General features: G+C 37.4%; 1 protein-coding gene across 2 annotated transcripts in view; it reads left to right on the top strand.

Moving 5' to 3' along the window:
- The window catches only part of DNAH7 (dynein axonemal heavy chain 7), a 384,555-nt gene that overhangs the window by 25,093 nt on the left and 331,536 nt on the right, over window positions 1-27,926 (top strand). The window contains exons 3-9 of one of the 2 annotated variants that reach the window (XM_089330144.1): window positions 1,829-1,891; window positions 5,271-5,379; window positions 6,537-6,684; window positions 15,775-15,862; window positions 16,820-17,000; window positions 18,871-18,946; window positions 20,684-20,809. In XM_089330144.1, the coding sequence (XP_089186270.1) occupies window positions 1,829-1,891; window positions 5,271-5,379; window positions 6,537-6,684; window positions 15,775-15,862; window positions 16,820-17,000; window positions 18,871-18,946; window positions 20,684-20,809 (791 nt within the window). The remainder of the gene's footprint in view (window positions 1-1,828; window positions 1,892-5,270; window positions 5,380-6,536; window positions 6,685-15,774; window positions 15,863-16,819; window positions 17,001-18,870; window positions 18,947-20,683; window positions 20,810-27,926) is intronic. The other variant, XM_089330145.1, reaches the window with a different exon arrangement.

Raw genomic sequence — 27,926 nt, forward strand, 5'->3', positions numbered from 1 at the left:
AGGTGAAGCCAACACATAACTGCTCCTCTCTGTGATGTCTGGAATTAGAGGTGAGGCCAGGAGGATGTGATATGTGGTGAGCCATATAGTTAGCTACATGATATTTTGGTTTATATGTGACTACTCTTTTTGGTTAGTCAGAGAACCACTATTTGTAAAATAATCTACAAAATATAATATATTCTTCACTACTGCATAAGAAGGTAACATTAAGGTCCTTACCACCCTTCTCTACCAAAAGTGCTGATAAGACTGGGGGAAATCGTTCAGCAGGCATAATAGGCATCCTAAGAAGTTGGATAAGTAGGGAGTTTGTGGAGGAGGCTGAAGCTGAGTAGGCATTTTGGATATTTGTAGAGGACCCATTACAATACATCTCATTTGAATTACATCTGTATCTGGTATGAAAATTCTGGGACACTTGTATTGTACCTCCAAGAGCCTTTCCCTTAAGCATTTATAACTGTATTTTTATCAGGCCTTTGCTATACTCTCATTCTCCTCAAATGGAAGCCTTCAACTTTGAGAACACCTGTCCCATCTTTTAGCATGAAAAATGCTCATATTTCCCTGGCAGCAGGTAGTCCACTGGGAATTGTAGAACACAGAGCCATTTGGGCTATGTTATTGGCTATGTAGGAAACATTCACTAATTTGGTTCTGTGTCTTCAGAAGTACTTTGCAAAGTTGAGTTCCTTCCTTCCTTCCCTCACTTCTCTGTCCTCTTTCCCTTTCTCTCTTCCTTCTATCCCTCCCTCTCTGCTTTTCCTCTCTGCCTCCCTCCATCCCTCCAATCCTTCCCATCCTTCCTCCCCTTCCTTCCCCTCTGTGCTCCCCACTCTTCCCCCCTCCCTCCTTTCCTTCATTTTGTTGTATCTTTTTTAGAGATTGGCTCACCTTTTATTAATTCCCTAAGATGAAGTTAAAATTATTTTAATGTAAGTTTATCCAGCTTTGCAAGTCTGGATTAGTACATGGAGGTGAAAGGGGGTGAGGGGTAAGAAGAACAGAATAAGGTAGATGCACACATGGATTATATTTCAGAAAGAATTTAAATGTTAAATACTACATATATTCAAAGGAGATTACCTGCAGTTGGCATTAAGAAAGAAAATCTAAATTTTTTATCTGGCCTTGAAGAAATGCCCAGAAATTAACAGGAAGATAGAGGGGAATATTGTTGTTGACTCTGTTAGTTGAGGTAATTAATATTAGCAAGCATAAGAGACAGACCTCCAAATCTCAGAGATGTAGCCCAGCAAAGGTTACTCTTTGCTCCTGTGAAGTCTGATGTGGTCAGTAGTTCATCTTAGAGCTCTGCCTTTGGGAACACTGTCGACAGTGCTTCCTCTGACCTTGATAAAATTCTTCCTATGGAATTATTCTTTACTGCAAAGGAGGTAGCAGCACTTTTCTGTTAAAGGTGCTACTAAAAACTCTGGCTGTTAATTGAACTTGAGGGTGCATTAATCTGAATGCATTGTCACCTTAGGGAGTGGACCATTGTGATCTGTCAATATGGACAAAAATTATATTTTAGCAGTGGAGAGAAGCAGAGCTCAACGAAGTCCCAGTCACTAACTAGGCTGACATAAATTCTCAGAAGAAAGGGCCATAAATAAAATACTTTGCACACTTTTGAAAGCTTTCTGATAAGTACTTTATTTCCTTACTCTAAAGAAAACAATTTTAATATATGTAAGAATTTAAAAACAGTAGAGGATGAATATGCTTGCATGTGCTTTACTTTATAGTAGAAAATCTAAAATTTGCTGAGTGAATCAATTTTAGCATTAACAGAATAAAAAGGTTTTTACTTTTCATGCAGGGTAAATCATCCAGCAAAGAAAAATCCAAGGCACTAGCAAGAGCTTTACCACAGTTGTCTATGGTAATTTACCTATACATTCTATTGAAGATTTTTGCCTTTTTAAGAATGCTTATTATTAGTTTTCCAACTTGAAAATAAGTAAGTGCATTTCTGATTTTGAATTTTATGCTCTGTTTAATTATTTTCTTAAGGGAGAGTTAGAGAGGGAGAGAGAGAGATTTTCCATTCACTGATTCACTCCCCAAATGCTGCAAGGCTGGAGCTAGAGCAGGCCGAAGCCAGGAGCCAGGAGCTTCTTCCAGGTCTCCCACATGAGGGCAGGAGCCCAAGGATTTGGGCAATCTTTCCCAGGCACATTATTAGGGAGCTGGATCAGAAGTGGTGCAACTAGGACTTGAATCGTAGCCCATATGGGATGCTGCATTGCAGGTGAAGGCTTAACATGTCATGCCACAATGTTGGCTCTTATTGGATTCTTTTCTAATGGAAAAATTCTGTAAAGTGTATATTATGAAGCATGCCTTCTTATTAAAATAACTCCAAGCTATAATTGTTTAATATTTATGGGATATGAGTACTCTGAATGAAATAATTTTCAAGATGGACTAGCGGAAGGAATTTCAGTGTGGGATCCAGGAAATGAGAGTTTGGGTTTACGTTTTGTCACATGGTTCTGCATATGGAGTCATTTACTTCTCTGACCTTCAGATTCTGTGCTTGAAAATCAGAGAGTTAATTTGATGATTTCTGAGGAGATGGCTCTTCCAGTACTACTGTGCTGTGCTACAAAAGACTGGATACATCTTGTTACCCATTTTCAGTATTTTGACCATAACTTATTTTCCTGTGGCCATGAATAGGCATTTTCAGTTGAGGGTGATGGACAAGTTTTCATTTACTGTAATAAGATTTACTGTCTAGCAGTTATGATGAGTTTAATGCCATTGAGTTACACTCATGTGACTTCTGGAAGTTGAGCTTAAGTGGTATTGTAGTGCAAACACTGTGTTTTTTTTTTTTTAAATTGTGATTACCATTTTAAGTATATAGTTCAGTGCCACTTGGTACATTTGCACTGTTGTGTAACCATCATTACCACCCATCTCCAGAATCTTTTCATCTTCCCAAAATGACATTATGTATACATCAAATGGTAACTACTCAATTTTCTTCTCCTGATCCCTGGCCAAAAATAAACAAAATTCTACTTTTTATCTTTATGAAGTTGACTAATCTAGACACCTTCTATAAATGGAATCATAAACAATATTTGTCGTTTTTGTGTCTGGCTTATTTTAATTTTTTAAGGTTCATCTAAAGCATTATTTGTTTTGGAATATAATTTTAAAACTCAGAAAAAATTATATAATTGAAGTTATATAACTTTACACAGAGACAATTCTGATAATTTGAATTTAAGGACATTTTCATTTAGAAACTAGAATTAATATTCTTAGATAAGTTATCTTGAATGTTTAAAAATAAACATTTTAATTGAAAATATAGTTCTGTTATTAATGCCTTATCATATCACGTCTATAGAACTGAGCTGTAACATTTTCCCTAGTACTAAAATCTATGTTAAGCTTTCTAGTTTAGAAGACAAGATTTTGAGGTGGGTGTTGTCATGTAGCAGGTCAAGCTACTGTTTGGGCTGCCTACATCCCTTATAGGAGTAAGCTACCTCTGCTTCTCATCCAGCTTGCTGCTAATGTGTACCCTTTAAGGTGGCAGATAATAGCTCAAGAACTTGGTCCCTGCCACCCACCTGTGAAACCAGGATGAAGTTTCTGGCTTCTGGCTTCCAACTGGTCCAGTTCCAGATGTTGCAAGCATTTGGGGGAAATGACTCAGTGCATGGAAAATTTTTCTTTGAACCAAAACTCTCTTCTTGCTCTTTAAAAGAAATAAAAACAAGCAAATAAACTTTAAAACAAATAAAAGACAAACTCCTAAAATGGAATATTTTACTCTCTCTTTCAGCATTGAAAACATTTTAAATCTGAAAAATTGTCCTTACTTTGTTGTGTCTTATTAGTATGCAGATTTAGAAACATAAACTTAATTTAAATTTACTTATTGAATGTCTGTGGCTGAGATTAATAATAATCTTTTCATGTCAATGAAGCATATAATTGTTTCAAATGCTTTAGTTGGCTAATTTGAACCTTATTTTGTGTTCATATTTGTCCATATTATGCATTTTTTCCTTCAGCATTCTTGAGTTTTATGAATTTTAGCAGAAATTGGTATTTTAGAAAATAATCCATTGATTTTTCTTAAAAAAAAACTATTTTCATTTGAATATTGAGGTTTACAGTTGGAAAAGCATTCTCCAGCAGTAATTATAAGGCCTGGGATGGTTTTCATTTGTAGACCTTCTTGCTTCTAGAGGTGACCTCTGTAGCTGAAATCAAGTTGATAACTAACTGGTAGCTAGCTCCCAGCCTCTGATCTGAAGACCTGGTTCTGCACCTGTTCTGCATGCCTAACTTAGCTCTTTCACAAAGCCTAAATCTTTAATGGCACAAGATGAGAATGGGAAAATGGAAGGGCAAGTAGAACGATGGAAGAGCATTGACTTATAAATTGTCTTGGCCTGTTTTCCTATGAAAGAAGTTAATACTGAAACAAGGACTTACATGCAGGATGTTTATTTGGGAAGCAAGAATAAGGAATTAGAATAAAACCAACAAGAAGAATCCAGTACATACATGGACTATCAGGGTGGTCTGGTTCTCAAAGGAGGAAATAGACTAAATCATAAGAATTTTTAAAAATGCATAGATATTTCTTTTAAATCCACCTGATTGGGATTATTGAAGAACTTTAGACTCTAGCAATAGTGAGTCTGTGTTCTGGTATTGGAGTGATTTGACAGAGCCAATTAGTTGCTGCCCTTTTCTAAGATGTGGGTGCTCTCCTGTCTGCCATAGTTCCCATCACACAGTGTTGTTCCCTCAGCATGTACCCTGAGTATCAGTTACATATCATCAGTAGTCTTCTCAAGATGTATAAGCATTAAGAATCTGTGAATGCTTCCTAAGTGATGGAATCAATTCCAGGGCAGTTCAAAACTGTGAAAACAGGAAAGACCTCTTGGAGCTGGATGCAGAGGGAATTGATTAGCCCTGGAAACCAGTGAAGAGTGCTTCTTGTTAAAATAGAAAGCTTAGAGATAGGTACCAAAATCTGAGGGTGAAAAGATTCTCTGAAATGAATACCCTAGTTTTAGGTTTCTGAAACTAGCATCAAGGCTCTTAGTAATTTCTCCCAAATAGTGAACACCACATCCATTCACAGGTTGAAGAACATTGAGTGGTTTTGCCTTCTTTTCAGTTGTCTTGATTTTAGAAAATGTTTTTATTTATAACTATGTATACATATCATGGAAAAAGTTTTTTCTGACATTTTTTATTCATTTAAAATTATCCTTTAGGTGAGTACAAAGCCCCAGTGGCAGCAGGCAGCTCCATCATTCCATTTGAATGTAAAGCAGGATGAGGAGATTCCAGAACAATTTAGTGTTAAGAATGAGCAATCATATGGTAAGAACTTTAATATTCAATGCTAGGAAATATTAAGGAAAATTTTAAATTAAGGAAATTTTCTACAGAAAAAAGTATAACATGTAGTTCATAGAGTAATAAAATCATATAACCTAAATTACATTTATGTCAAGTAGAAAATTTTCTCCTAAACATTCATTCTCTCTCAGAAAACAATTGTTTCTAGTTCTTAGTTATTTCAGGCTCTTGGAACTGCTGTAAGAATCAAAATTTTAGGAACTGGGATGTTTAGCATAAAACTTTGATTTATTATAGTTTGAATTTACCTCTCACCAAAGACTCAATTTTTTAAAAAGATTTTTATTTATTGGAAAAAATTACAGAGAGCGAGAGATAGAGAGATCACTCTTCTGTCTGCTGGCTTACTCCCTAAATGGCTACAATGGCCAGAGCTGGGCCAGGCTGAAGCCAGGAGCCAGGAGCTTCTTCTGAGTCTCCCACAGGGGTGCAGGGGCCCAAGGACGTGGGCCATCCTCTACTGCTTTTCCAGTCTTATTAGCAGGGAGCTGGATGGGAAGTGGAGCAGCTGGGTCTCGCACTGGCTCCTATAAGGGATGTGGGCACTGCAGGTGGCATCTTTACCTGCTACACCACAGTGCTGGCCCCAAAGACTCAATTTTTTAAACAAGGATTTTAGTAAGTTGTAAGCATTATTTCCAAATTAGTTAATTTAATTTTTTTATTTTGACTTGTTAAAATAAAATTATATATAAATAAAATTAATTATAGTGCTCATCAGGCTGATTACATTAATGTTAACAGTTTTTCATTGTGATAGTTTAAATTATCTAGGATAGTTTTACATTCTATTTTATTATAATTTTTATCTTTTTCATATTAGATTCTGTGTAAATATAATTGACAAATTTATTTGTATATTAAAATGTATTTATTGATATATTAGTCATAATATAAATCAAGTGAATATTGTTGAAATAGAGGTTTCTATCATGATTACATAAAACATGAGAACTTTAATCCTGGTGGCAAAAGAAAGCAAATTATACTTAGGGTTACTTGAGAACTTATAGCATGTATTTTTTGTTGAAAGTTGCTTTAGTATTTTATTGTAAGTACTTAAATGTTCTACCTTGCTTTGTAAATTACTAATTTGTCTTTTCTTAAAAAAATTCAAGCTGAATACATGGAAAACTTTGGGAAAAAAGGCAAATTACTCGACCAAATTGATGATGGTGGTGTTGGACCGTCCATTTCCAAATCAAAAAGCAAATCTCCTCATAAAGAACGAGAAAACTTTAGAAGTACTCTTGTCAATGTCATTATGTAAGTTCCATAAGTTGACCAGTTTGTGTTACCCTAGTTAGAGCCGCATGGGAAAATTTTATCTAAAAATATAAGAATTTGATGCATCTCTAAGGATGCCTCAAAGACTTGTTGGATTGAGGTCAGAGTATAACTGAAAAATGAGAGATAGGGTTTAACCCTATTAAACATGTTCCATTTTTAAACAATCATGAATTGCAAAGGTACGGATGTTAATACTCACACTTAATGTCAACTGAGTCAGCAGAAATTCCGGTGTTCTGTTTGTAGCCGTGATCGCTGGGGGAAGATTTGGGGAGTTTTCCTGTTCTGTATTGTCTGCCTAGGTGATGTAGTAACTCCTCTGACATTTTGGATCTTTTACTGTAGACAAGGACTTGGTATGGAATGCTCAGCATTGGGACCAAGGCCTGGGCTTGGCTGCTCTGAATTTCAGAACTTTGTGGGGAGGGCGATTTAGAAGTGAGTTACTAGTTCCCCTTTGCCTCATTTTTATGCACAGCTTTGTGCCAGTTACTTAGTACCCTCTGAAGTTTCACCCTGACTCTGATCACACACTACCATTTGTGAAACAAATGGAGTTTCATAACCCAAAGGTGTAAGTAACTCATCCATAGCATCCTGTTCTGATTTCTCCATGTGACACTCTGTTCACTGAATGCCTGCATCAAAAAGAGTACAGTGGTATGGAGTGCTTACAAAGGGCAATGGGGAGTTTTGTGGGAATCCTGTGCAGGTGAGTAGAGTTCTGTAGTGGCTTTGAGCTTGTTTTTGCCTGGTGCCACGAAACTATTACCAGCTTGGCCCACTTTTATTGTGGCCTTGGATTAAACACTCTCAGATCACACAACAGTCTAAAACAAGCACTCACATCAACGGGAGGGTATGCCTCCCATTTAAAAATTCTTAGAAGAAATATTTTTTTCTTCTTGGAGCCCTGGCTTTCTTGGCACAACTTCCTGTGCTTATTATACCTGGTCCTCCATTTAAAATTATTTATTTATTTTAACTAATTTTTATTTAAAAATTTTGGCAGTCATGAATTTCACATATTTATGGCATCTATTTGATGTTTTCATACATGTATACATTGTATAATGTCTGTTCAAGATAAATTTACTTATCTCCTCAAATATTTACTTATTTATGATAAAAACACCCCAAATCTGATTTTCTATGCTTTTAATTGAGCACAGCGCTGATCTTGGTTTTAGCTTTATACATGATCTTGATTTGAAGTTCCCATATCACTTAGGCCTAAGGACTCATCTCTTCCTCACCTGGGCATGAAATTCAAGTGTCCTACCCAACAAGGGCAAACATAGCCTCAGGATTTTCCTGCCTTGCCATTTAATTTATTTTCCCCTCTTAAATATACCGTTTCTTTCTGGTGAGCTCAGCTTTGCATTTAAAGTATTTATGACTAGAGTTTTTTCCAGATAATCTTAGCTGCTGTGTTATAAAAAACAGAAGCCTGTTTTTAACCATTTTATGTCATTTTAGTTGCACCTTTCATACGTAGGATATAAATGGGCTTATTGAAATTCAATCTATAGTTTCTGTAGTCTTTTTACCCGAAAAACAGACACACATATATGCACACACAGAAATAGAAGGAGAGGGAGAGAGATCTTCATTCACTAGTTCCCCTCCCCAGTGGCCACAACAGTGGAGCTGGGCCAGGCTGGTGCCAGGAGCTTGGTACTCCATCAGTCTCCCATGTGGGTAGCAGGGGCCCATGGACTTGGACCATCTTCCACTGCTTTTTCCAGTTGCAATAGCAGGGAGATGGATGGGAAATGGAGTAGCCAGGACTTGAATTATAACTCATATGGGATGCTGGGATAACAGACAATGGCTTAACTATTGTGCCACGATGCCAGATCCTGAAATATAATTGTATTGATTTAGAGTTTATCTAGTGCTTTAAGCCACATAGTTTAAGTTATATTTTTTAAAGTTCAAAATTCATTTGGCCTGTCTTCTTCCTGAAGAGCTCACAAGGACCTCAGAATGATTTATGGATAGATAATTTTTTAAAAAAAGATTCACTTTGTTTATTTGAAAGGCAGAGTTACAGAGAGGGAGAGATAGAATGAGGTCTTTATCTGCAGGTTCATTCCGCAAATGGCTGCAACAGCTGGGGCTAAGCTAGGGCAAAGCCAGAAGCCAGGAGCCTCATCCAGGTCTCCCATGTGGGCACAGGGGCCAAAGCACTTCAGCCATCCCCAACTGCTTTCCTAGGCACATTAGCATGGAGCTGGTTCAAAGGTGGAGTAGCTGGGACTGGAACTGGTGCCCATATGGGATGCTGGCACTGTAGGCAACAGCTTAACCTGCTACCCCACAATGCCGGCCCTGGAGAGATAATTTAGACAGAATTAAATTCATCTGTGTTAATTATAAGATTTATAATCCTTTTAAAAATTTGTTTAAGTGAAAGGCAGAGTGACAGGAAAAAAAGAGACAGAGACAAAGAGACAGCACTAGAGCAAGAGAGAGAAGACAGAGATCTTTAGTACACTGGTTCACTCTCTAATCCTCAAAACATCCAGGGCTGGGCCAGGGTGAAGCTAGGAGTCAGGAAATCAGTCCAGGTCTCTCAACTTGGTAGCAGGAACCCAAGTACCTTGGCTGTTACTGTCTATCTTCCTAGATGCATTAGCAGGAAACTGGAGCAGAATAGGAGATGCTGGGACTTGAACCAGCCCTCTGATAGGGGATGTGGGCATCCCAAGAGGTAGCTTAACCTACTGCACCTGCTCCCATTAATTGTAAAAGTTAATGAATTTTAGTGAATTTCTGCAGTGTATAGCCTTCACCAAAATCTAGTTTTAGAATACATACCTACTGTCCTTTCATCATCCATAAAAGTTTCCTTATGCCCAACTCAATTAATCCTGTCTTCACTGGTTGTCCCAGGCAATCACTGGTCTGCTTTCTGTCTCTGTAGCTTTACCTTTTAAAAAATTTCATAGTCAAAATCCTGAAGCATTCCTTCAGAGAATTGGAATAAGAAATGAAACATAGCTTTACCAGCATAAGCCTGAAGACAAAGCACAATATAAACAATGCCTATAAGAGGTGGAAGTGATCCAGTACAAGCAAAAGAGGAAGGACTGAATCTACTAATGTGCACCCTAGAAGGCAGCACATGATGGGCAAAGCACTTGGGTTCTTGCTACCCATGTGGGAGACCCCAGTGGAGTTCCTAGCTCATGGCTTTGGTCTGCCCCAACCCTGTCTGTTGTGGGCATTTGGGGAGTGAACTAGTAGGTGGCAGATTTCTTTATGTCTCTCCCTGTCCCTTTGTCACTCTGCCTGTCAAATCTTTTTTTTTTTTTTTTTTTTGACAGGCAGAGTGGACAGTGAGAGAGAGAGAGACAGAGAGAAAGGTCTTCCTTTTGCCGTTGGTTCACCCTCCAATGGCTGCCGCGGCTGGCGCGCTGCGACTGGCGCACTGCGCTGATCCGAAGACAGGAGCCAGATGCTTTTCCTGGTCTCCCATGTGAGTGCAGGGCCCAAGCACTTGGGCCATCCCCCACTACACTCCCAGGCCATAGCAGAGAGCTGGCCTGGAAGAGGGGCAACCGGGACAGAATCCGGCGCCCTGACCGGGACTAGAACCCGGTGTGCCGGCGTCGCAAGGCGGAGGATTAGCCTATTGAGCCACAGCGCCGGCCCGACCTGTCAAATCTTTTAAAGGTTTTTTTTTTAAAGTACTGATTGAGTGTCAAGGTCATAAAAACTTTTTGGGGTCTGCTAAAAGCATTTTGTTGTTTAACTTTCTGGAGAACCAAAGTGATAATGTCTGCTCATTATAAATGTGTTTTGAGGGGGCAGTGCTGTGGTGTAGTGGGTAAGGCTGCTGTTTGTGGCACTAGCATCCCATATGGGCACTGGTTGGAGTCCTGGCCACCCACATGGAAGACCTGGAAGAAGCTCTTGGCTCCTGGCTTCAGACCAGCTCAGCCCCAGACATTGTGGCCATGTGAGGAGTGAACCAGTGGTTGGAAGATCTCTCTGTCTCTGTCTTTCCCTATTTCTCTCTCTCTGTGTAACTCTGCCTTTTGAGCCAATAAGTAAATCTTTAAAAACAAACAAAAAATGTGTTTTGAGGAAGCTAGCCAAAGCTCTAGCAAAAACAAAAAATGCCCAGGAAACTTCACCAGAGGGTCCTTCTCTACTTTGAGGATGTCCGTCTCATTTTTCTCACAAAAAGGGCAATTTTGGGGCCGGCGCTGTGGTGTAACTGGTAAAGCCGCCGCCTGCAGTGCCAGCATCCTGTATGAGTGCCGATTAGAGACCTGGCAGCTCCACTTCTGATCCAGCTCTCTGCTATGGCCTGGGAAAGCAGCGGAAGATGGCCCAAGTCCTTGGGCCCCTGCACCCATGTGGGAGACCTAGAAGAACCTTCTAGCTCTTGGCTTTGGATCAGCGCAGCTCTGGCTGTTGTGGCCATTTGAGGAATGAACTAGCAGATGGAAGACTCTCTCTGCCTCTCTGTAATTCTGCCTTTCAAGTAAATAAGTCTTTTTTTTTTTTTTTTTTTTTTTAAAAGGGCAGTCTGGTGAGAGTTTGGGTGGGGAAAAAATCAGACATTTATCTTACAATCCTGAGTTGGCTCCGTCTGACTTCTTTTTGTTTTCTAATCTTAAAAAAATCTCTAAAGGGCATCTTTTTTTTGAGATAATTTTGCAAAAAAGGTCTATATTTACATGGTTAAATTCTCAGGGCCCTCAAGTCTTTAGAGATGGATTAAATGTTTGGTATTATTGTTTTCAAAAGTGTGTTGAACTTGATGGAGCTTTCGTTGAGAAATTTACCTTTTTATTTTTATCTTTTAGTCCTATTTTCCTATCAACATTTTTGAATTTCTAATATATAAGGATCCATTTCTGTTTCATTGGTCTGTCTATCTTTATACTAACATCATGCTTGTCTTGATTACTCTAGCTTTATAATCAGTTTTGAAATCAGGTTTTTATATCCTCAAAATTTATTATTCATGTTTAAAATTGTATACTGTCTTCTAAATCTTCTGCATTTCCATGTACATTTTAAGATGATCTTGCCATTTTCTGCAAAAAAAAAAAAAAAAAGGAAAATTCTAGGATTTGGAAGGCATTGTATTGAGTCTTTAGATAATTTTGGGAGAATTATCATTTTAATAATATTGAATCTCCCAGTGCACGAACACATTGTTTCTCTCCATTTATTGATGTACCTTATTATTTAATTGTTCTCAGCATTATTTTGAATTTTTAGTGTACAATTCTTGCAAAGAGTTTAAAATATTTTTTCCTAAGTATTTTCCATTTTGATTTTATTGCACATGAAATTATGTGATTTCATTTTCTGATTGTTCTTTGCCAGTAGATAGAAAAGCCCATTGATTTTTGCTTATTGATCTTACATCTGAGGCCTTGTTAAACTTGCTTGCTTTTCTAGAACATTTCAATTTTCCTTAGAATTTCCTATATGCAAATGTCACAGTGCAAATAAAGATAATTTTACTTTTTTATTTTTCAATCTAGATGCTTTGCTTTTCCTTTCGTTTTTGCACTGGACATTGTTAAAAAGAATTGGTGAGATTAGAATTCCTACTCTTACCAAGAAAGTATTCAGTCTTTCACATTTTTGTACAATGTTAATTGTAAGTTCTAGGGTTTTTTTTTTTTTTTTCCATAAACACAAGTACTTCTTTACTGATGTTATTACTTGAAATGGAGAAGGAGGGAGGGAGAGATATCTTCCATTTGCTGCAACAAGGTCTAGGCCAGGCCAAAGCCATGAACCAGGAACTCCATCCTATTCTCCCAGGTGGTTGGGGCCCAAATACTTTGACCATTTCCTGCTACCTTTCCTGGGTACTTTAGCAGAATAGCCAGGACTGGAATGAGCACTTTGATTTGGGATTCTGGAATTGCAAGTGGCGGCTTAACCCACTGTACCACCATGCCAGCCCCCATCTTCTCTTTTCTGAGTTTGGGTAGAATTGTTATTATTTCTTCCTTCCTTGATAGAATTCATTAGTGAAGCCACCTGGACCTGAACTTTTCTTTGTGGGAAAATTATTAATTACTAATTCAATTAGTCTATTGTAGATTTGTTCAGATTTTCTGTTTCTTCTGAGATTATGTTTGGTGCTTTTATTTTATTTTATTTTGGCCTTGTGGGAATGTGTTCTTTCCACAAGCTAATTTAATGTCATGGAGCTGTTCAGATAACCTCAGCTTTCATGTGCATTCCCTCTTTTTGTAGCTGCTTACTCTGAGACCAGAGTCTTTCCTATGGGTCTCCAGATAGATTGCTTTCTTTGCTGGATGTCATGTGGGCTGTGGTGTTTTTAACAGTTTCCTCTGTCCTTTGTCTTCTTTTCATGTTTCAGAAATTTTTTTGAACTATGTCCTTGGCTGATGACTTTCCTTCTAGTTTCTTTACAATCATGGGTTAAAATTATTTTGTTACCATTTTCACATTTTAAGCAGAACAGCTTAAAAAAGTGATGTTAATGCCTGCATATTGAATCCAAATCCTCTATTAATTTTAGAAAAAGGGGAAATCAATATAATTGTTTTCCATTTCTAGAAACAAAGTACATCATATTTTTTCTTTGACCAGGCCAAGTGTCTCCTATGTTGTTTTGTTTCTGAATGAAATATTGTTCTATTAGAAAGAGCATGGCTGTTTGGAGGCACATGTTGATGAGCAAATCCTCCTTTTTGTACCTAATTAGCTGTCTGACAAAAGGGAATTTATTGTTAATATCTCTGCCATTCATTTTCTTCATCTGTGAAGTGGAGATAATTATGTCATTGTGACTTTTTTAACAATAGATGTGAGTATTAGATAATATCCCTGAAACTATTGAAGACTTTAGTAGGTGAACAATAAAAAGCTCTTGCTATTCTTATTTCCAGTGATCAAAATCTTTGCCCATAGCTCTAGAATTACAAAATATTAGGAGTTTTAGAGCTGAAGGGATCTTCACTATGACTGCAAGACCATCTGTAGCCACTCTGACCACTCCCAATCATCTTCCTCCTTAGCTACCACCCTGCCTTGCCACGTCCTTCTAGGCTGCCATTGTTCACACAGGTGATGAAGTTTATTTAATTCTCATGATTCAACAGGGTCAGCAAAACAAGCATTTATGCCATTAAAAAAAAAAAAAAACAGTTACTAAAGTCATACACTTTATAATGGCAGAACCTCAATCTAGATTTCCTGATTCCTGAAATGTATTACTATTGTGTTTGGTCTTCTTTTCTATGCAGTCAATAACTTGAGATTAAATTTATAGTTCAAATAATCAATCCTTCTCTATCCTACTACTGAATACCTTGAAGATCTCCCACTACTTTTGTTCTTGCATCCCTTCACTTGATAAACATATATTGAACATCTACTATGTATTGAATTAAACTGAAACATTACACAAAGTCTTGACTCTTTTTTCTCATTCATACATATGAAAAAAATAAGGGTGATATTTCCAAAATACTGGATTCCTAGATAAATAAATGTAAGTTAGAAGATCCTTTCAAGGTACCTAATATGATGTGATATCTCAGACAAATATTGTATAAACATCCAGTCTCCAGCCACCAGATAGTGAGAAAGGAATATTTAATTCATAGCACAATTGACCTGTGCTAATCCCAAATGAAGTTGGTGTCTAGAACACAATATTTTCAGTGATAAAGAGGCTGAAACTACTCTAGAAAACTTACTATTTTTTCCTGAAGTTGTGACCTATGCTTTTGCACAGTAGACCCCCAGAATAGGTTGCAAAATGTGACTCATAGATTTTTTAATTGAATTATGGTCACAATCATTACAGCATTGAATGAACATGTCCCTGGTAATAAATACATAGGGACGTATGAGTTTCCATGTCACTGGGTAACTTCATATCTGTAGAAATTGAAGGAAAGTCCTTCTGAAGGCATTTAAGTCCTTTCCATCAGTGTTCCTTTTTTTTTTTTTTTTTACACCTTGTCGCAGGCTTTTTATTTATTTATTTTTGACAGGCAGAGTGGACAGTGAGAGAGAGATACAGAGAGAGAGGTCTTTCTCTACTGTTGGTTCACCCCGCAATGGCCGTTGTGGCCGGCGCACTGCACAGATCCGAAGCCAGGAGCCAGGTACTTCTCCTGGTCTCCCATGGGGTGCAGGGCCCAAGCACTTGGGTCATCCTCCACTGCACTCCTGGGCCATAGCAGAGAGCTGGCCTGGAAGAGGGGCAACCGGGACAGAATCCCAGAATCCGGCGCCCTGACCGGGACTAGAACCCAGGGTGCTGGCACCAAAGGTGGAGGATTAGCCTGTTGAACCATGGCGCTGGCCCATCAGTGTTCCTTCTAAAATTCAAATTTAGGGGCTGGTGCTGTGGCTTAGTGGGTTAGTACCCTGGCCTGAAGCGCTGGCATCCCATATGGGTGCCAGTTGGAGACTTGGCTGCTCCGCTTCCTATCCAGCTCTCTGCTATGGCCTGGGATAACAGTAGAAGATGGCCCAAGTCTTTAGACCCCTACACCCATGTGGGAGACCCAGAAGAAGCTCCTGGCTCCTGGCTTTGGATCGGCACAGCTCCAGCTGTTGCAGCCAATTGGGGAGTGAACCAGCAGATGGAAGACCTCTCTCTCTCTCTCTCTCTCTCTCTGCCTCTCCTCTCTGTGTAACTTTGACTTTCAAGTAAATAAATAAATACATCTTTAAAAAATAAAATCCATATTTATAAATAACGATACATAGTTTAGAAGTAATCCATGAATATTCCTTTAGAAAATCGTGCTGAGAAAGCTTGATTTTGGAGTAATAACAAAGAATGAGTAAAGGCCATCAAGAAAGGTGTAGCCTCTGAATAAGGTATTGCAAATCATTCTAAATTTAACTGTCTCTCCATGGATATAAAGAGAAATTATTTGGGGTAAAATATGATACCAAACAAATGTGTACACTATCAACTGTTTAACAGTATTTTTCTTAGGATTTAGTAAAAAACTAAAACAGCTGGTTTTGTACCAAATTCCCTGTGTTCTTTCTTTTACATACTTTTGAATGGCATGCTTATCATTTTCTTAGGCAACAAGATGCAAGTTTAGATTCTGCTGAACCCGATGAAAGCACATTACCAAAAGCAACAACATCTGCAATAGAGAAAGACATCCTGGTAACAAGCTATTTCTTTTGTCAGTTTAATTGAACATCGAAGAAAGAGCTGAAGCTACTTTTATCCTTTGGGGATTATTCCGTGCTCCAATCCCTTGTGGAACTCTGAGGACATAGGAGTAAATACGGAGTTCCATTGAACTGCTATAGTAGAGCAATGGAAAAAATAATTCTTTGCTTTGCCATCTGAGAACACAATTAAAGAATCTCAAATCTACTTTTTCCCCATGTTAAAGCTATCCTCAGTGATATATAGCTTTTCCATGCCTTGATTATTTTATGAGAAATTGTCTTAATTATATAATGTACATTTTACAAAGCAAATTAACTTCTTTAGAAATAGTCATTCTTCAGTATTCCAATTATGTAAATTTAAAAAATGGAAATAACAAAGACAACATTGCTAATTTGAAAGTAGTTTGATATTAAAATTTTTTATATTGACATGTAAAAGCCTGTGAAATATATTGTAGCTAAATATTCACTTTTATAGAAATAATCCTAAATGAGTAGTTTATGCACATATACATAGCAATTATCAAATTATAGTATGGGATAGAAATCTCTTAACTTCTATTTTATAATATTATTGGGATTAATATATAAGGGCACTGATATGTTTATGCTTCAATATCTACTTTTGATTATCAGTAATACAAGAATAAAAAATAGCACATTTTCAAAAATTTCAAAAATATACTGTTATATACATCATATATTTGGTAAAATAGCATATATTACAGTATACGTATGAACTGAGCTAAGAGTTTAATTTTCATGAAGCATATCTTTAAGAGATCTTAAATAATGCCTACATGAATTATACAAAATGTATTTTTATAATTTTTTAATACTTCGTTCTTCTAAAACTTAAATTTTTCTCAGTATTTTTGATAGACATGCCTCTTTTATTATACTACTAAACCTGTCTACATTTTCCATCTCTTATTCTTTGTAGAGGTATTATTATTATATTCACCATGGAATTGATACAGACCATGTGGCCCCAATGGAAGATTCCTGGCTGAACCATGTACTAGATTTAATTCCACAACATCTGAAAGTCCTCACTGACAGTATAAATGTATTGTCTGATGAAATGAGAGAAGATTATCTTCTTAGTGTAAAGAAATCTATAGGTAAATTGGTATTATTCTTTTCTGAGTATGTGTTTCATTAAATATAGTTTTTTGGTGTTGAAAGCTAATACCTATACTTGGAACTACCTACTACATTAATTATGCCATTTCTTACACTGATGATATATTTGAAAATCTTACACAAATTTTATTAATGAAGTTCAACAAAAATTTTTAAAAATCACCTTAATGAATGGCAACACTGAATAAAATTATCAAGTATTTATTTAAGCCCCTCAAAATATTTGTGTGTTTAATTTATATAAGACATAGGCACTTAGGAGATAGTCTCTCTCTTTGAGATAGACACTTACTTCAGGGAACTTTTACTATAGATGTGAGAGGTAAGACATAAATACTTGAATAATTATCTAACAGTTTAAGTATTAATAATGAATGTTTTTATGATGTCATGAATTAGAATGTGATTAATTATAATTTGTTGCTGCTGACATGAAGTAGGCAAACTATAGGTCACGGGTCATATTTGGCTTCTGCTTGTTTTCATAAGTTTTGTTGGAACATAGCCACACTCATTTATTTGCTTATTGTCTGTGACTGCTTTTTAACTATAGGAACAGAGTTGGGTAGCTGTGACAGAATTCTTATGGCCCACAAAGATGGGTATAGTTACAATGTGACCATTTTTATAAAAAGTTTGTTGACCTATGATACAGAACAAGAGATCCTAAGGTTGACAGATCATAAGAATCATTTATAAAATAAAATACTGATTTCCAGCCCCAAGTGAATTAAAACCCCTGGAATAGGACATTGGATGTGCATATTAAACAAGATTCTCCAATTGGTTTTCTTGGTAAACCTGGTATAAAATGTTCAAAGTTGGGAAAATTAGAATGCTTTTTGAGTAATCTGGGGACCCTTCAAGGAGGAGGGCATTCATAGCATCTAAGACACTTATTGAGTATCCTAGTAAAATGAAAACAAAAAGTCAAATTTCTGACCCCAGACTGTTCATAGTGTAGTGAGAGAGATGGAGAAATTACTAAATTATAAAGCAGGGTGGCAAGTGCAATGAAAAGGGAAATAGAGGATATACTCTAAGGGAGATGAGGTAATCTCATACATCTCATACTTGTAAGGAAAGACCCTGGAGATCCTTGAACTGAGTCTTGAATGATGAACAGTTTACTGGGGAACGTCCTTGGCCTAGGAGATGGTGTGAATGATGGCACATGTACATGAAAGGCTATTCCAGACTTGCAAGCAGTTCTGATGGCAAAAGTGTAAGATGTACTTTGGGGAGTGGACAGAATCTGAAGGGCCCTGTATGCCTTTTATTCTTTTTTAAAAGCATTTGAAGGTAAAGGAGAGTCTCAGGTATTTTAAGAGGAAATTACACATTTACATTTTAGAGCATGTTTGAAATACAAGCAAGATAATTAGAATTAAATATGACAGACCAAAGGTAGCTTTGCTGACTTTGTTACTGACTTTGTAGCAAGATTGTCTTATGCTCTTACATAATTTGAGAGCAACCTGGTAATATGTGCCTTTCCTTAGTGGATGAAACCAATGACTTCTCTGTTTTGTTGACCTTCCATTCAAAATGAACACTTTGGTGGAGTAGCTATAAAAGAAAATATAATATTAAAAGCAATTATCATTTACAAATTAAATAACAGAGTCATATTGTTAAGAAAGGAAACATTCTCAAAGATACTGACATGAAAGATTTTTTCATAAAATTTTATTTTCTTTTTATGTATAAATACACAAGATGCTCATTATTTAAACAGTTTAACATAATTTAGATGCTTGATATTAATAGAATTAGTTTTATAGTTTCCTGGAGATACACTATAATTAATATAAGGTTATTTATCAGAAATTTTCAATTTTCTTTCAGTTGATTTTGTTTTAAAAGATCCTAGGGAAAAAGAAGATGATAAAAAGACAAGTGAACTTTTACCCCATCGTGCTGAGTAAGCAATCAGGTTTCTCTAAGAATACTGATTATGTGACTATTTCTTTATTTTGTTTATATATTTCTATACTGGTCATATTTTCTCATATACATGTTTATAATTTTGTATAAATATATTGATGCAGTATGATGCATTTGTATATGTTTCATATATCCAACTAGTTGTTATGATCTTTATGTACTTAAGCCCTAATAGGCTACATTTACCAGTTGATGGATAGATGAGTAGACAGACACATGGGCAAGTGGACAATTATATGGTTAAAACAGAAGAACTCTGAAGGACAGAAGTTGATGTAGTTCACTGTATTTTCACAACAGCTAGCACAGACTTCAGATATGAGGGGGACATAAAACTTGATGACAGTTTACCCAATGACAGGAGCATTATAGAATTTATGCATAATATATTTCAATTTATTACATGGATTATAATATAGAATAATGGAAAAAATATTTGCTATATATTTTCCCTAAAAATGACATTTAAGAATAAATCTCTTAAATAATTTGAAGAATGGAACTTATATTACTAAGTAACCAAATCAATTTCATTTCGTATGACACCATTTAAAAAAGCTCCAAATTGTTTTCCACTAGACGAAAAAAAGTACTGTTGTCAGTTCCTCTTATTTTCTATGGAAAACAGCTTTTTTTTTTTTTTCCTGGGGAAAGATAAAAATCACCCTTCATACTTGTAACGTTGATTGTAAGGCTACATGTGTGAAATTGAATCAAGCTGACTATGTAATAAAGCAAGATTAGGAGTTTAAAATCATTGAGAATTTAAAAATTATAGCTGTGCAGTGGAAGTGTTTAAATAATGCAGATGATTTTCAACTTAGAGTGAGATTGTCATCCAATAAACTCATTAAGTTGAAAGTATCTTAAGCCAAAACTGCATTTAATTCACCTAATCCACTGCATGTCATAGCTTAACCCCATAGTACACTTTAAAGTGTTAGTTTTTGCTTTCATGATTGTGTGACTGAGATCTGTGTTCACTGCTGCTGCCCAGCATACAAGAAAGTATCATATGCTTATCATTAACACAGGAGAAAATCAAAATTCAAACTTATAGTTTCTACTAAAGGTGAATTGATTTTGTAAAGTTGAGTCATTGTAAGTTGGAGCTCTCTACACTCTGAAAAGCTAAGATGGCATATCTTTCAATATACAAAAGATTATTCAAGTCATAGACATTACAGAATAAATGTATTTTCACAAAAGAACATTAGAGAGTGTTTGTGATTTGATTTGCAAATCACCTTTATACGTTAACAGAGGACAAAGTTCAAGGGTATTTCCACAGGCAGCCTGGATTGTATCCTTAAAGTATTTTTAAAATCAAGTGAAAATTTAAATGTTGTGTGTCCTGAAATAGAGAATCTTTGAGGATAGCTACAATAGATAGCTGGTTGCTGTTTCCGTTTGAGCATTGTAAGGTATTTGTGGAGTCAATAGGATTAGGTATTTAGAGACAAAAATGAGTTAACTTGCATGTTAAAAATCCAATTCTAATTTTACAATCATTTGTTATTATAATTAAATTATTCCAAACCCTGAAGAGTATGGTATTTTTATATTTTAAAACATAATTGCATGTTTTATTACCATGATTGATATATATTTTCTATTAAAATAAAATCATTATTCAAAAAGTACATTTGTCCTAAAGGTATTTTCTTTTGACTTTTTTAAAGAAGAAAATTAAATATTTTCTCTTTGTTTTTAGAATGGAAGTTCTGCCAAAACCATGGAGGAAATCTTTTTTAGCTGCAAAGAGTTATATTAAGGATCACTTGAATGCCATGAACCCTACAATGCTGGCTGTGCTAGCTCTGTGGCACAGCACTTATAAGTGAGTATTTATGGTCTTATTGAGGTTTTTAAAAGACATGAAAGTTATTTAATCAGATCTTAATTATTTCTTTTACAATTTTAACTGCAAATTAAAACACTAATTAAAAATTTAATGTAGGTATTAAAACAAGGTTTTAAATAAATAATGTAGATGAATATAAAATAAAAAGTGAACATTGCCTTTTGTCTCAAACCCAATTATGCCCTTCCTCTTCCCCATCCAGTTATCGCCCATACTCAAGATGATTACAGTTAAGGGGCTGAATTGTTGTACCTTTTTTAAAGTTGCAAGGTACATTAGCTGCTACAATTCTCTAAACAGTTTACACATCTAGTAGATTTTGCCCGAGTGAATGGTATGAAGTGAAATTCCTGCTGGGGGTCATGACCTGCCCTCCTAAGTGTTGTCTTGGGGGACCTTGCAGCCCTGTGTGGGAAGTGCTTGGCAGAGCTAGAGTTGAAGGCAGGTGGTGCTGCTGGAGAAAGAGAGCTTGGTTCCTGGGGTGGAGAAGAGATTGCCATGTGGAATTAGAGCTGTGATTTCATGCACCCTCCTTTGCCAGAGGCATCCTAGTAAAATGCTCACGTGGACTTGTGTTTCCATAAAACTTGCAAAAACTAGTACAGATTTACAGAATTTTTCTTAAAGAAGGTATCCTTTCACCTTTCTCGAAACCTAGAGGGGCCCATGCCCTTGTTAGGAGATGGCACTCTGATTTCCAAAGTTTAGGTTGAGAGGGTTGTTCTGGTCAGCCCTTACTCACTCACCCCAACCACAGCTTCTGCTGGGTCTCTCCAGGGTCTCCTGGTTTTCATTGCAGTTTTCCTGACTGTAGGAGGGCACAGTGAGCGCATGCATTGTTCTGTGTCCCAGACTGGCTAAAGGAAAACTGTTGCCTTTAAGATTGCGCTAAATGCTATGACTGTCTCTGCCCTTAGAACCTCCCAAACATATGCTAGCTTCCAACATCAGATTCCAGAGGACACTGAGTCCTAACCCTAACCCTACTCCTGGGTCCTGCTCCAGGAAATGAAGCCCTCTTGCTTGCCCCAGTTCTGCCACCATCTGTAATTTCTCCCCGGGTCTCAGTTTTCCCACACCAATCCCAATGATTGGTGACTGTGTGGTGTCTAAGGCTCCTTCATTCCTTTGTTCTTTTGTTCCTTTTGTTTAACAAATTTTTGTTAAATTTCTTGATGCATTAAACATGAAATGTTTATATAACTACATAAATGTGATCATACTTTTATGTGATCACACTTTGTTTTTCTTTTCTCTAATTGACTCCCACCCTTATGTTTTCCTCATGGTTATCCTACTTTCCATAAACCCAGCCAAATGACACATGATAACAATCTAGGTGGGTATCTCCCCATATTTTCTTTGTGTTCATATGGCCACATATATTTGTATACCCTCACACATAAATACATTTGTAGCATAAATTTATACATATATAATTTTTGTTCCTTAAAAATGACCATGCATACTATTTTATTTAATTTTCTCAAGAATATTTTGCAATAACCCCCATGAATGAGATATGTGAATGAAATTTATACTTTCTCAAAGGCCTACAATTTTTCACAGTATGGTTGAATCATTTTTTTTTCAGCTATACCTCCATTAAGGACATTCATTTTGCTTTCAGTTTCTGCTATTATGAATAATGTATCAGGGGCCACCGCCATGGCGCAGTAGGTTAATCCTCTGCCTGCAATGCCGGTATCCCATATGGGTGCCAGTTCTAGTCCCGGCTGCTCCTCTTCCAATCCAGCTCTTTGCTTGGCCTGAGAAAGCAGCAGAAGATGACTCAAATGCTTGGGTCTATGCACCTACATGGGAGACCAGGAAGAAGCTCCTGGCTCCTGGCTTCAGATAAGTGCAGCTGCAGCCATTGTGGCCATCTGGGGAGTGAACCAACGGAAGGAAGACCTTTCTCTCTGTCTCTCTCTCTCACTGTCTGTAGCTCTACCTCTCAAATAAATAAATAAATAAAATCTTTAAAAAAAATGAATAATGTATCAGGAAGTAAATGTGTATGTGTGTCCTTATTTCCTGGTGCTTGTGTTTTATTAGGGTAGGATCCCAAAAGTGGGACTCCTGGATCAAAGTATTGCTGTGTTTCATTTTGGTAGATATTACTAGATTTATTTCTAGAAATGTTTGATACTTTACATTTCACTAACAGTGCATGAGAACTTCTCCCAAAACTCTACCTGTATGTGTTATAGCATCTGTCCCATCAATGTGTAAAATGTTATCCTGTCATTACTTGCATTTGCATTTGCTGGACTGCTAGGAAACTTGAGTATCTTTTTTTATATTTGTTGCCTACTTGAATTTGATTTTGAATTCTCTTATGTATTTTGTCTATTTTCCTGTTGAGTTCTTTGTCTTATCAATTTTATGATCTCAGTATAATAGAAGTTTTAATTCTTTGCCTATAATCTAAAATACACAAATCAAGTATCCACAAAAACCCAGGTTTATAATTTTGTCACTGATTGAGTTTATAATCCTCTTAGTTGTACAGAAATTGAAAAATTTTTATATTGTTAATCTCTCTCTCTCTCTCTCATTTCTAATTGAATTCCCAGTCTTCATTAAGAAAGTCTCCTGTTCAGTAAATTGAATGTGGGATCTCCTTGGTTCCTTGAAAAACTTTTAAATTGTCTTTAGTTTTTTTTTTAAAGATTTATTTTATTTATTTGAAAGCTTGTATCTACTGATTCACTCTGCAAATGCCCACAATTCCTGGTCAAGACCCAGTCTGGACCCGAGCCAGGGGTCTGGAGCCAGAAATTCCATCCACGTCTCCCACATGGGTGGCAGGAACCCAACCATTTATTCCATCACTGCTGACCCCTACTCTCAGGTTCTGCATTAGCAGAAAGGTGGAATCAAGAACCAGATCCAGGACCAGAATCAGGAACCAAACTCAGGCAGTCCAGTGCGGACATCTTAACCTCTAGGCTCCTTTTTTTGGCTAGTTTTAAAAAATTTTATGTATGTATTTATTTTTATTTATGAGAGAGGAAGGGAGAGAAGGAGACAGAGAGAGAGAGGGAGAGAGAGAAAAAAGGAGAGGAAGGGGAAGGGGAAGAGGAGGAGGAAGAGGAAGGAAAGAAGGAAGGCAGGCAGGCAGGAAGGGAAAGCATCATGCTTCCATCTGCTGGTTTGCCCCCAGCATGCCCATAACAGTCAGTGTTGGGCCAGGCCAAAGCCAGGAGCCTAAAATTCCATCCAAGTCTCCCCTGTGAGTGGCAGGGATGCAAGTACTTGAGCCATTACCTGTTGCAGGGTGTGCTTTAGTAGGAAGCTGGATTGAAAGAAGAGCAGGACTTGAATTCAGACTCTCATATGGGACATGGGCATCCCAAGTGGTGTCTTAACAGCCATACCAAATGCCTGCTCCCTTTCATTTTTAAATGTTTTTTAAAATGTATTTGAAAGTCAGAGTTACACATAGAGAGAAGGAGAAGCAGAGAGAGAGTGGTCTTCCATCCGCTGGTTCACTCCCCAAATGGTTGCAAGGGCTGGAGCTGTGCCAATCCAAAGTCAGGAGCCAGGAGCTTCTGGGTCTCCCATGAAGGTGCAGGGGCCCAAGGACTTGGGCCATCTTCTACTGCTTTCCCAGGCCATAGCAGAGAGCTGGATCGGAAGAATAGCAGCTGGGGCTAGAACCGGCACCCATATGGGATGCCGGCACTGCAGGTCGTGGCTTTACCCACAATGCCTCAGCGCTGGCCCCTAAACTTTTTTTTTTTTTTTAATTTGAGAGGTATAGGAAGAAAAAAAGAGAGTGCCAGCTTCCACCTTCTGGCTTACTGCTCAGACAGTTGGGATTGGGCCGGGACTGAAGCCAGGTGGTGAGAACTCAATCCAGGTCTCCTCTGTGGGTGGCAGGAACCCAACTACTTTAGCCATCACTGCTGCCTCCCAAGATCTGCATTGGCAGAAAGCTGGTGTGGGGAGTTGGAATGTGAACCCAGACACTCTGATGTGAGACATGTACATCTGAAGCACTAGACCAAATACCCCCTCATTTTTCCTTATTAAATTTAGGGCTATTTTATCTAATTCAAAATATGGAAAGACAGAAAGAAAATATGCTTATATTCTTGTTGTAATATATTAAATTTTCATGTTAAGTTTGGAAAATAAGCATGTTTATTTAGTAAATTAATTAATTTTGATATTTGATCTTATGCTTGTGTTACAGCAAGAGTTTGTGATTTTATTTATATAGGTTTTCTGTTTACAGAATGCGCTGTAACTTCCCTTAGTACAGGATTGCTTTATAAATTTTGAGTGATTCTCTTTTGGGGAGAAGCTTGAGCAGGAAGTTTCATTCCAGTTCATTTTCAGGAAGTTCTACCGTCTATGTGTGAGTTAGCTATTCTAGTTTGTTGCTCCCTTCTATCTTCATTCCCAGTTGCATACCAGGAAGCTCTCTGGAGCCTTGGGGCCAATTTTGCTGGATGAACCATGGCCTGTAGAATGTGGTCATACTACACTGGGTTTCTAAAGCATTCCAGGCTTTTTTTCATACTTCAGATATCTATGGTGACTTCAGAGAAGGGCTAGGATTCTTAGAACTGGCTTGTGGTTGTCATATTGCATACTGCTAGGAAGTTCTTCCAATTTTTTGTTATTTGGTGTGAGTTTCTTGGTTTTAATTTGGCTTATAGTGAATATGAAGAGGCCATCTCATTGCCCCATGTTTTTCTCATTTATTTTGTTTGGGCTTTTGGGGCTCAAATACCTTCTCCTGACAAGGGCCATGCATGCAGTCATGTGTCATACAATATAGTAGGTCACTTTTACAAAGAATGTCTACATACATTAGCACATTTTATTTAAAAATAATTCTACAAGTTGCTTTCTTTTATATACATTAACAGATGGAATGCCCAAACACACTGAACTGGAGGGATGGGGCCCAGTGCAGTCCATAAGGGTATAGCCAATGCCAGGAGACAAGATACAAAAAAGAAAATGAAAGGAGACGGTAGGGGAGTAATAAAGCCAAGATAAGAAGCAGTGAATAGTGGTTGTGTCCAAAATTTAGGTTCTCTAGGGGCCAGCATGTGGTATAGTGAGTAAAGCTGCCCCCTCTGTCACTGGCATCCTATATGGATGCCGGTTGAAGTTTGGGCTGCTCCGTTTCCAATCCAGCTCCTTGCTAATGGCTTGGGAAAAGCAGTGGAATATGGCCCAAGTATTTGGACCCCACCACCCACATGGGAGACCCTGATGGAGCACCAGGCTTCAGCCTGGCCAAGCTCCATTGTTGTGGCCGTATGGGGAGTGATTCAATGGATGGAAGAGTTTTCTTTTTTCTTTTCTTTTCTTTTCTTTTTTTTTTTTTTTGACAGGCAGAGTGGATAGTGAGAGAGAGAGACAGAGAGAAAGGTCTTCCTTTGCCGTTGGTTCACCCTCCAGTGGCCGCCACGGCTGGCACGCTGTGGCCGGCGCACCTCGCTGATACGAAGGCAGGAGCCAGGTGCTTCTCCTGGTTTCCCATGGGGTGCAGGGCCCAAGCACTTGGGCCATCCTCCACTGCCTTCCCGGGCCACAGCAGAGAGCTGGCCTGGAAGAGGGGCAACCGGCACAGAATCTGGTGCCCCAACTGGGATTAGAACCTGGTGTGCCGGCACCGCTAGGTGGAGGATTAGCCTATTGAGCCGCGGCGCCAGCCGAAGAGTTTTCTTTCTCTCTGTCTTACCCTTTCTCTGTGTAGCTCTCACTTTCAAATAAATAAATGAATCTTAAACAAACAAACAATATTCAAGCTTCCTGTTTGTCATGGCAAAGATGTTGTCTTTTTCCAAGGATAATAAAGACAAATGAGAAAGAAGTTTTGGGATCTGTAGGTGAAGAGAGAACCCCACCAACCTTTGAAGGCTTATACTTTTGATACTCTCTATTTGAGTATTAAGAGTAGAGTGGACAGTCAGCAATGAATATGCATGTTATCCATGCCCTGGGTGGCAGTCATTTGCTTTGAATCTCAGCAGAACTTGAAAATATAGGGCATCTCTGTCTCTGTATGTGGTAGTGGATGGGGAAATATTAGTATCCAAAATCATTTGAATGATCTAAAATAAAGGGCATGGAAACTTGATGGGATGTTGTATCAATGCGAATGTGCACATTCCTGTCATTTGGTATTTACATGTACAGAAGTAGCTTAAGAAACAGCACTTGTCATGCAGTCACAATCTACATAGCACAATTTTTACTTTTGCTTGAAAAATACAGGAGGATCCCAACAAAATATAGAAATTTTAGTATAGATTATAATAATTGAATTTAAATGGGAGGTGTCTAAGAAAGGTAAGCTCATTTTAAAAGATAAAGTGGATTTTTAAAAATTCATGATTTGACTATGGTAAACCCAGGAAAATACTGTTAGAATAGAACATATGAATTCATTTATTTTATAAGTACAGCACTCAGGGTACAACTTAAATCAGTCAACACATTAAAAAGATGTTTAGCCTAACTCAACACAATACATGAAAAGAGATTGAAATAAAAACTATAGTGAAAAAATATTACTTCCTTCCTCCTCAGTTTGGTAAAATTTAGGCATTTTGGCATCTCATTTTTTTTGGTGAAACTTGGAAACTGGTTCCCTTTCAAAGGGAACACAGGCATACTAAGACTTTTACAAATTATGCTTGATGCTAGCAATCTCACTTTTGGGAAAGTAACCTACAGATGCACCTGAAAATGTATGAAATGCTATAGGTATCAAATTTTGTATCGTGGCATTTGTTTATCAGCAAAATACTGGAAACAACCAAGTATCTATCTATAGTGGATTGGTTGAATAAGCTATAGTACATTTACATAATGGAATATTATAGCTATAAAATATGGGTGAGAAAAATCTCAATGTGCTATATTTGGAAAGGTCTGCAGGATACATTTTTTATTAAGTAAAAACAGCAGGTGTAGACACTGCCTGTTTAGCGCTACTTTGAAAATAATAGAGTAGAATTGGTAAAAGCAAAACATATCTCCAAGAAAGGGAAAAATTAATGAGACAACTAAGAAATGGGATTGGAATGAGATTGATTAGTTTTGAGAACTGGAGAACAAA

This window comes from Oryctolagus cuniculus, chromosome 3, assembly GCF_051225735.1.
Source record: "Oryctolagus cuniculus isolate XC-2025 breed Fujian yellow rabbit chromosome 3, ASM5122573v1, whole genome shotgun sequence".
Classification (NCBI taxonomy): domain Eukaryota; kingdom Metazoa; phylum Chordata; class Mammalia; order Lagomorpha; family Leporidae; genus Oryctolagus; species Oryctolagus cuniculus.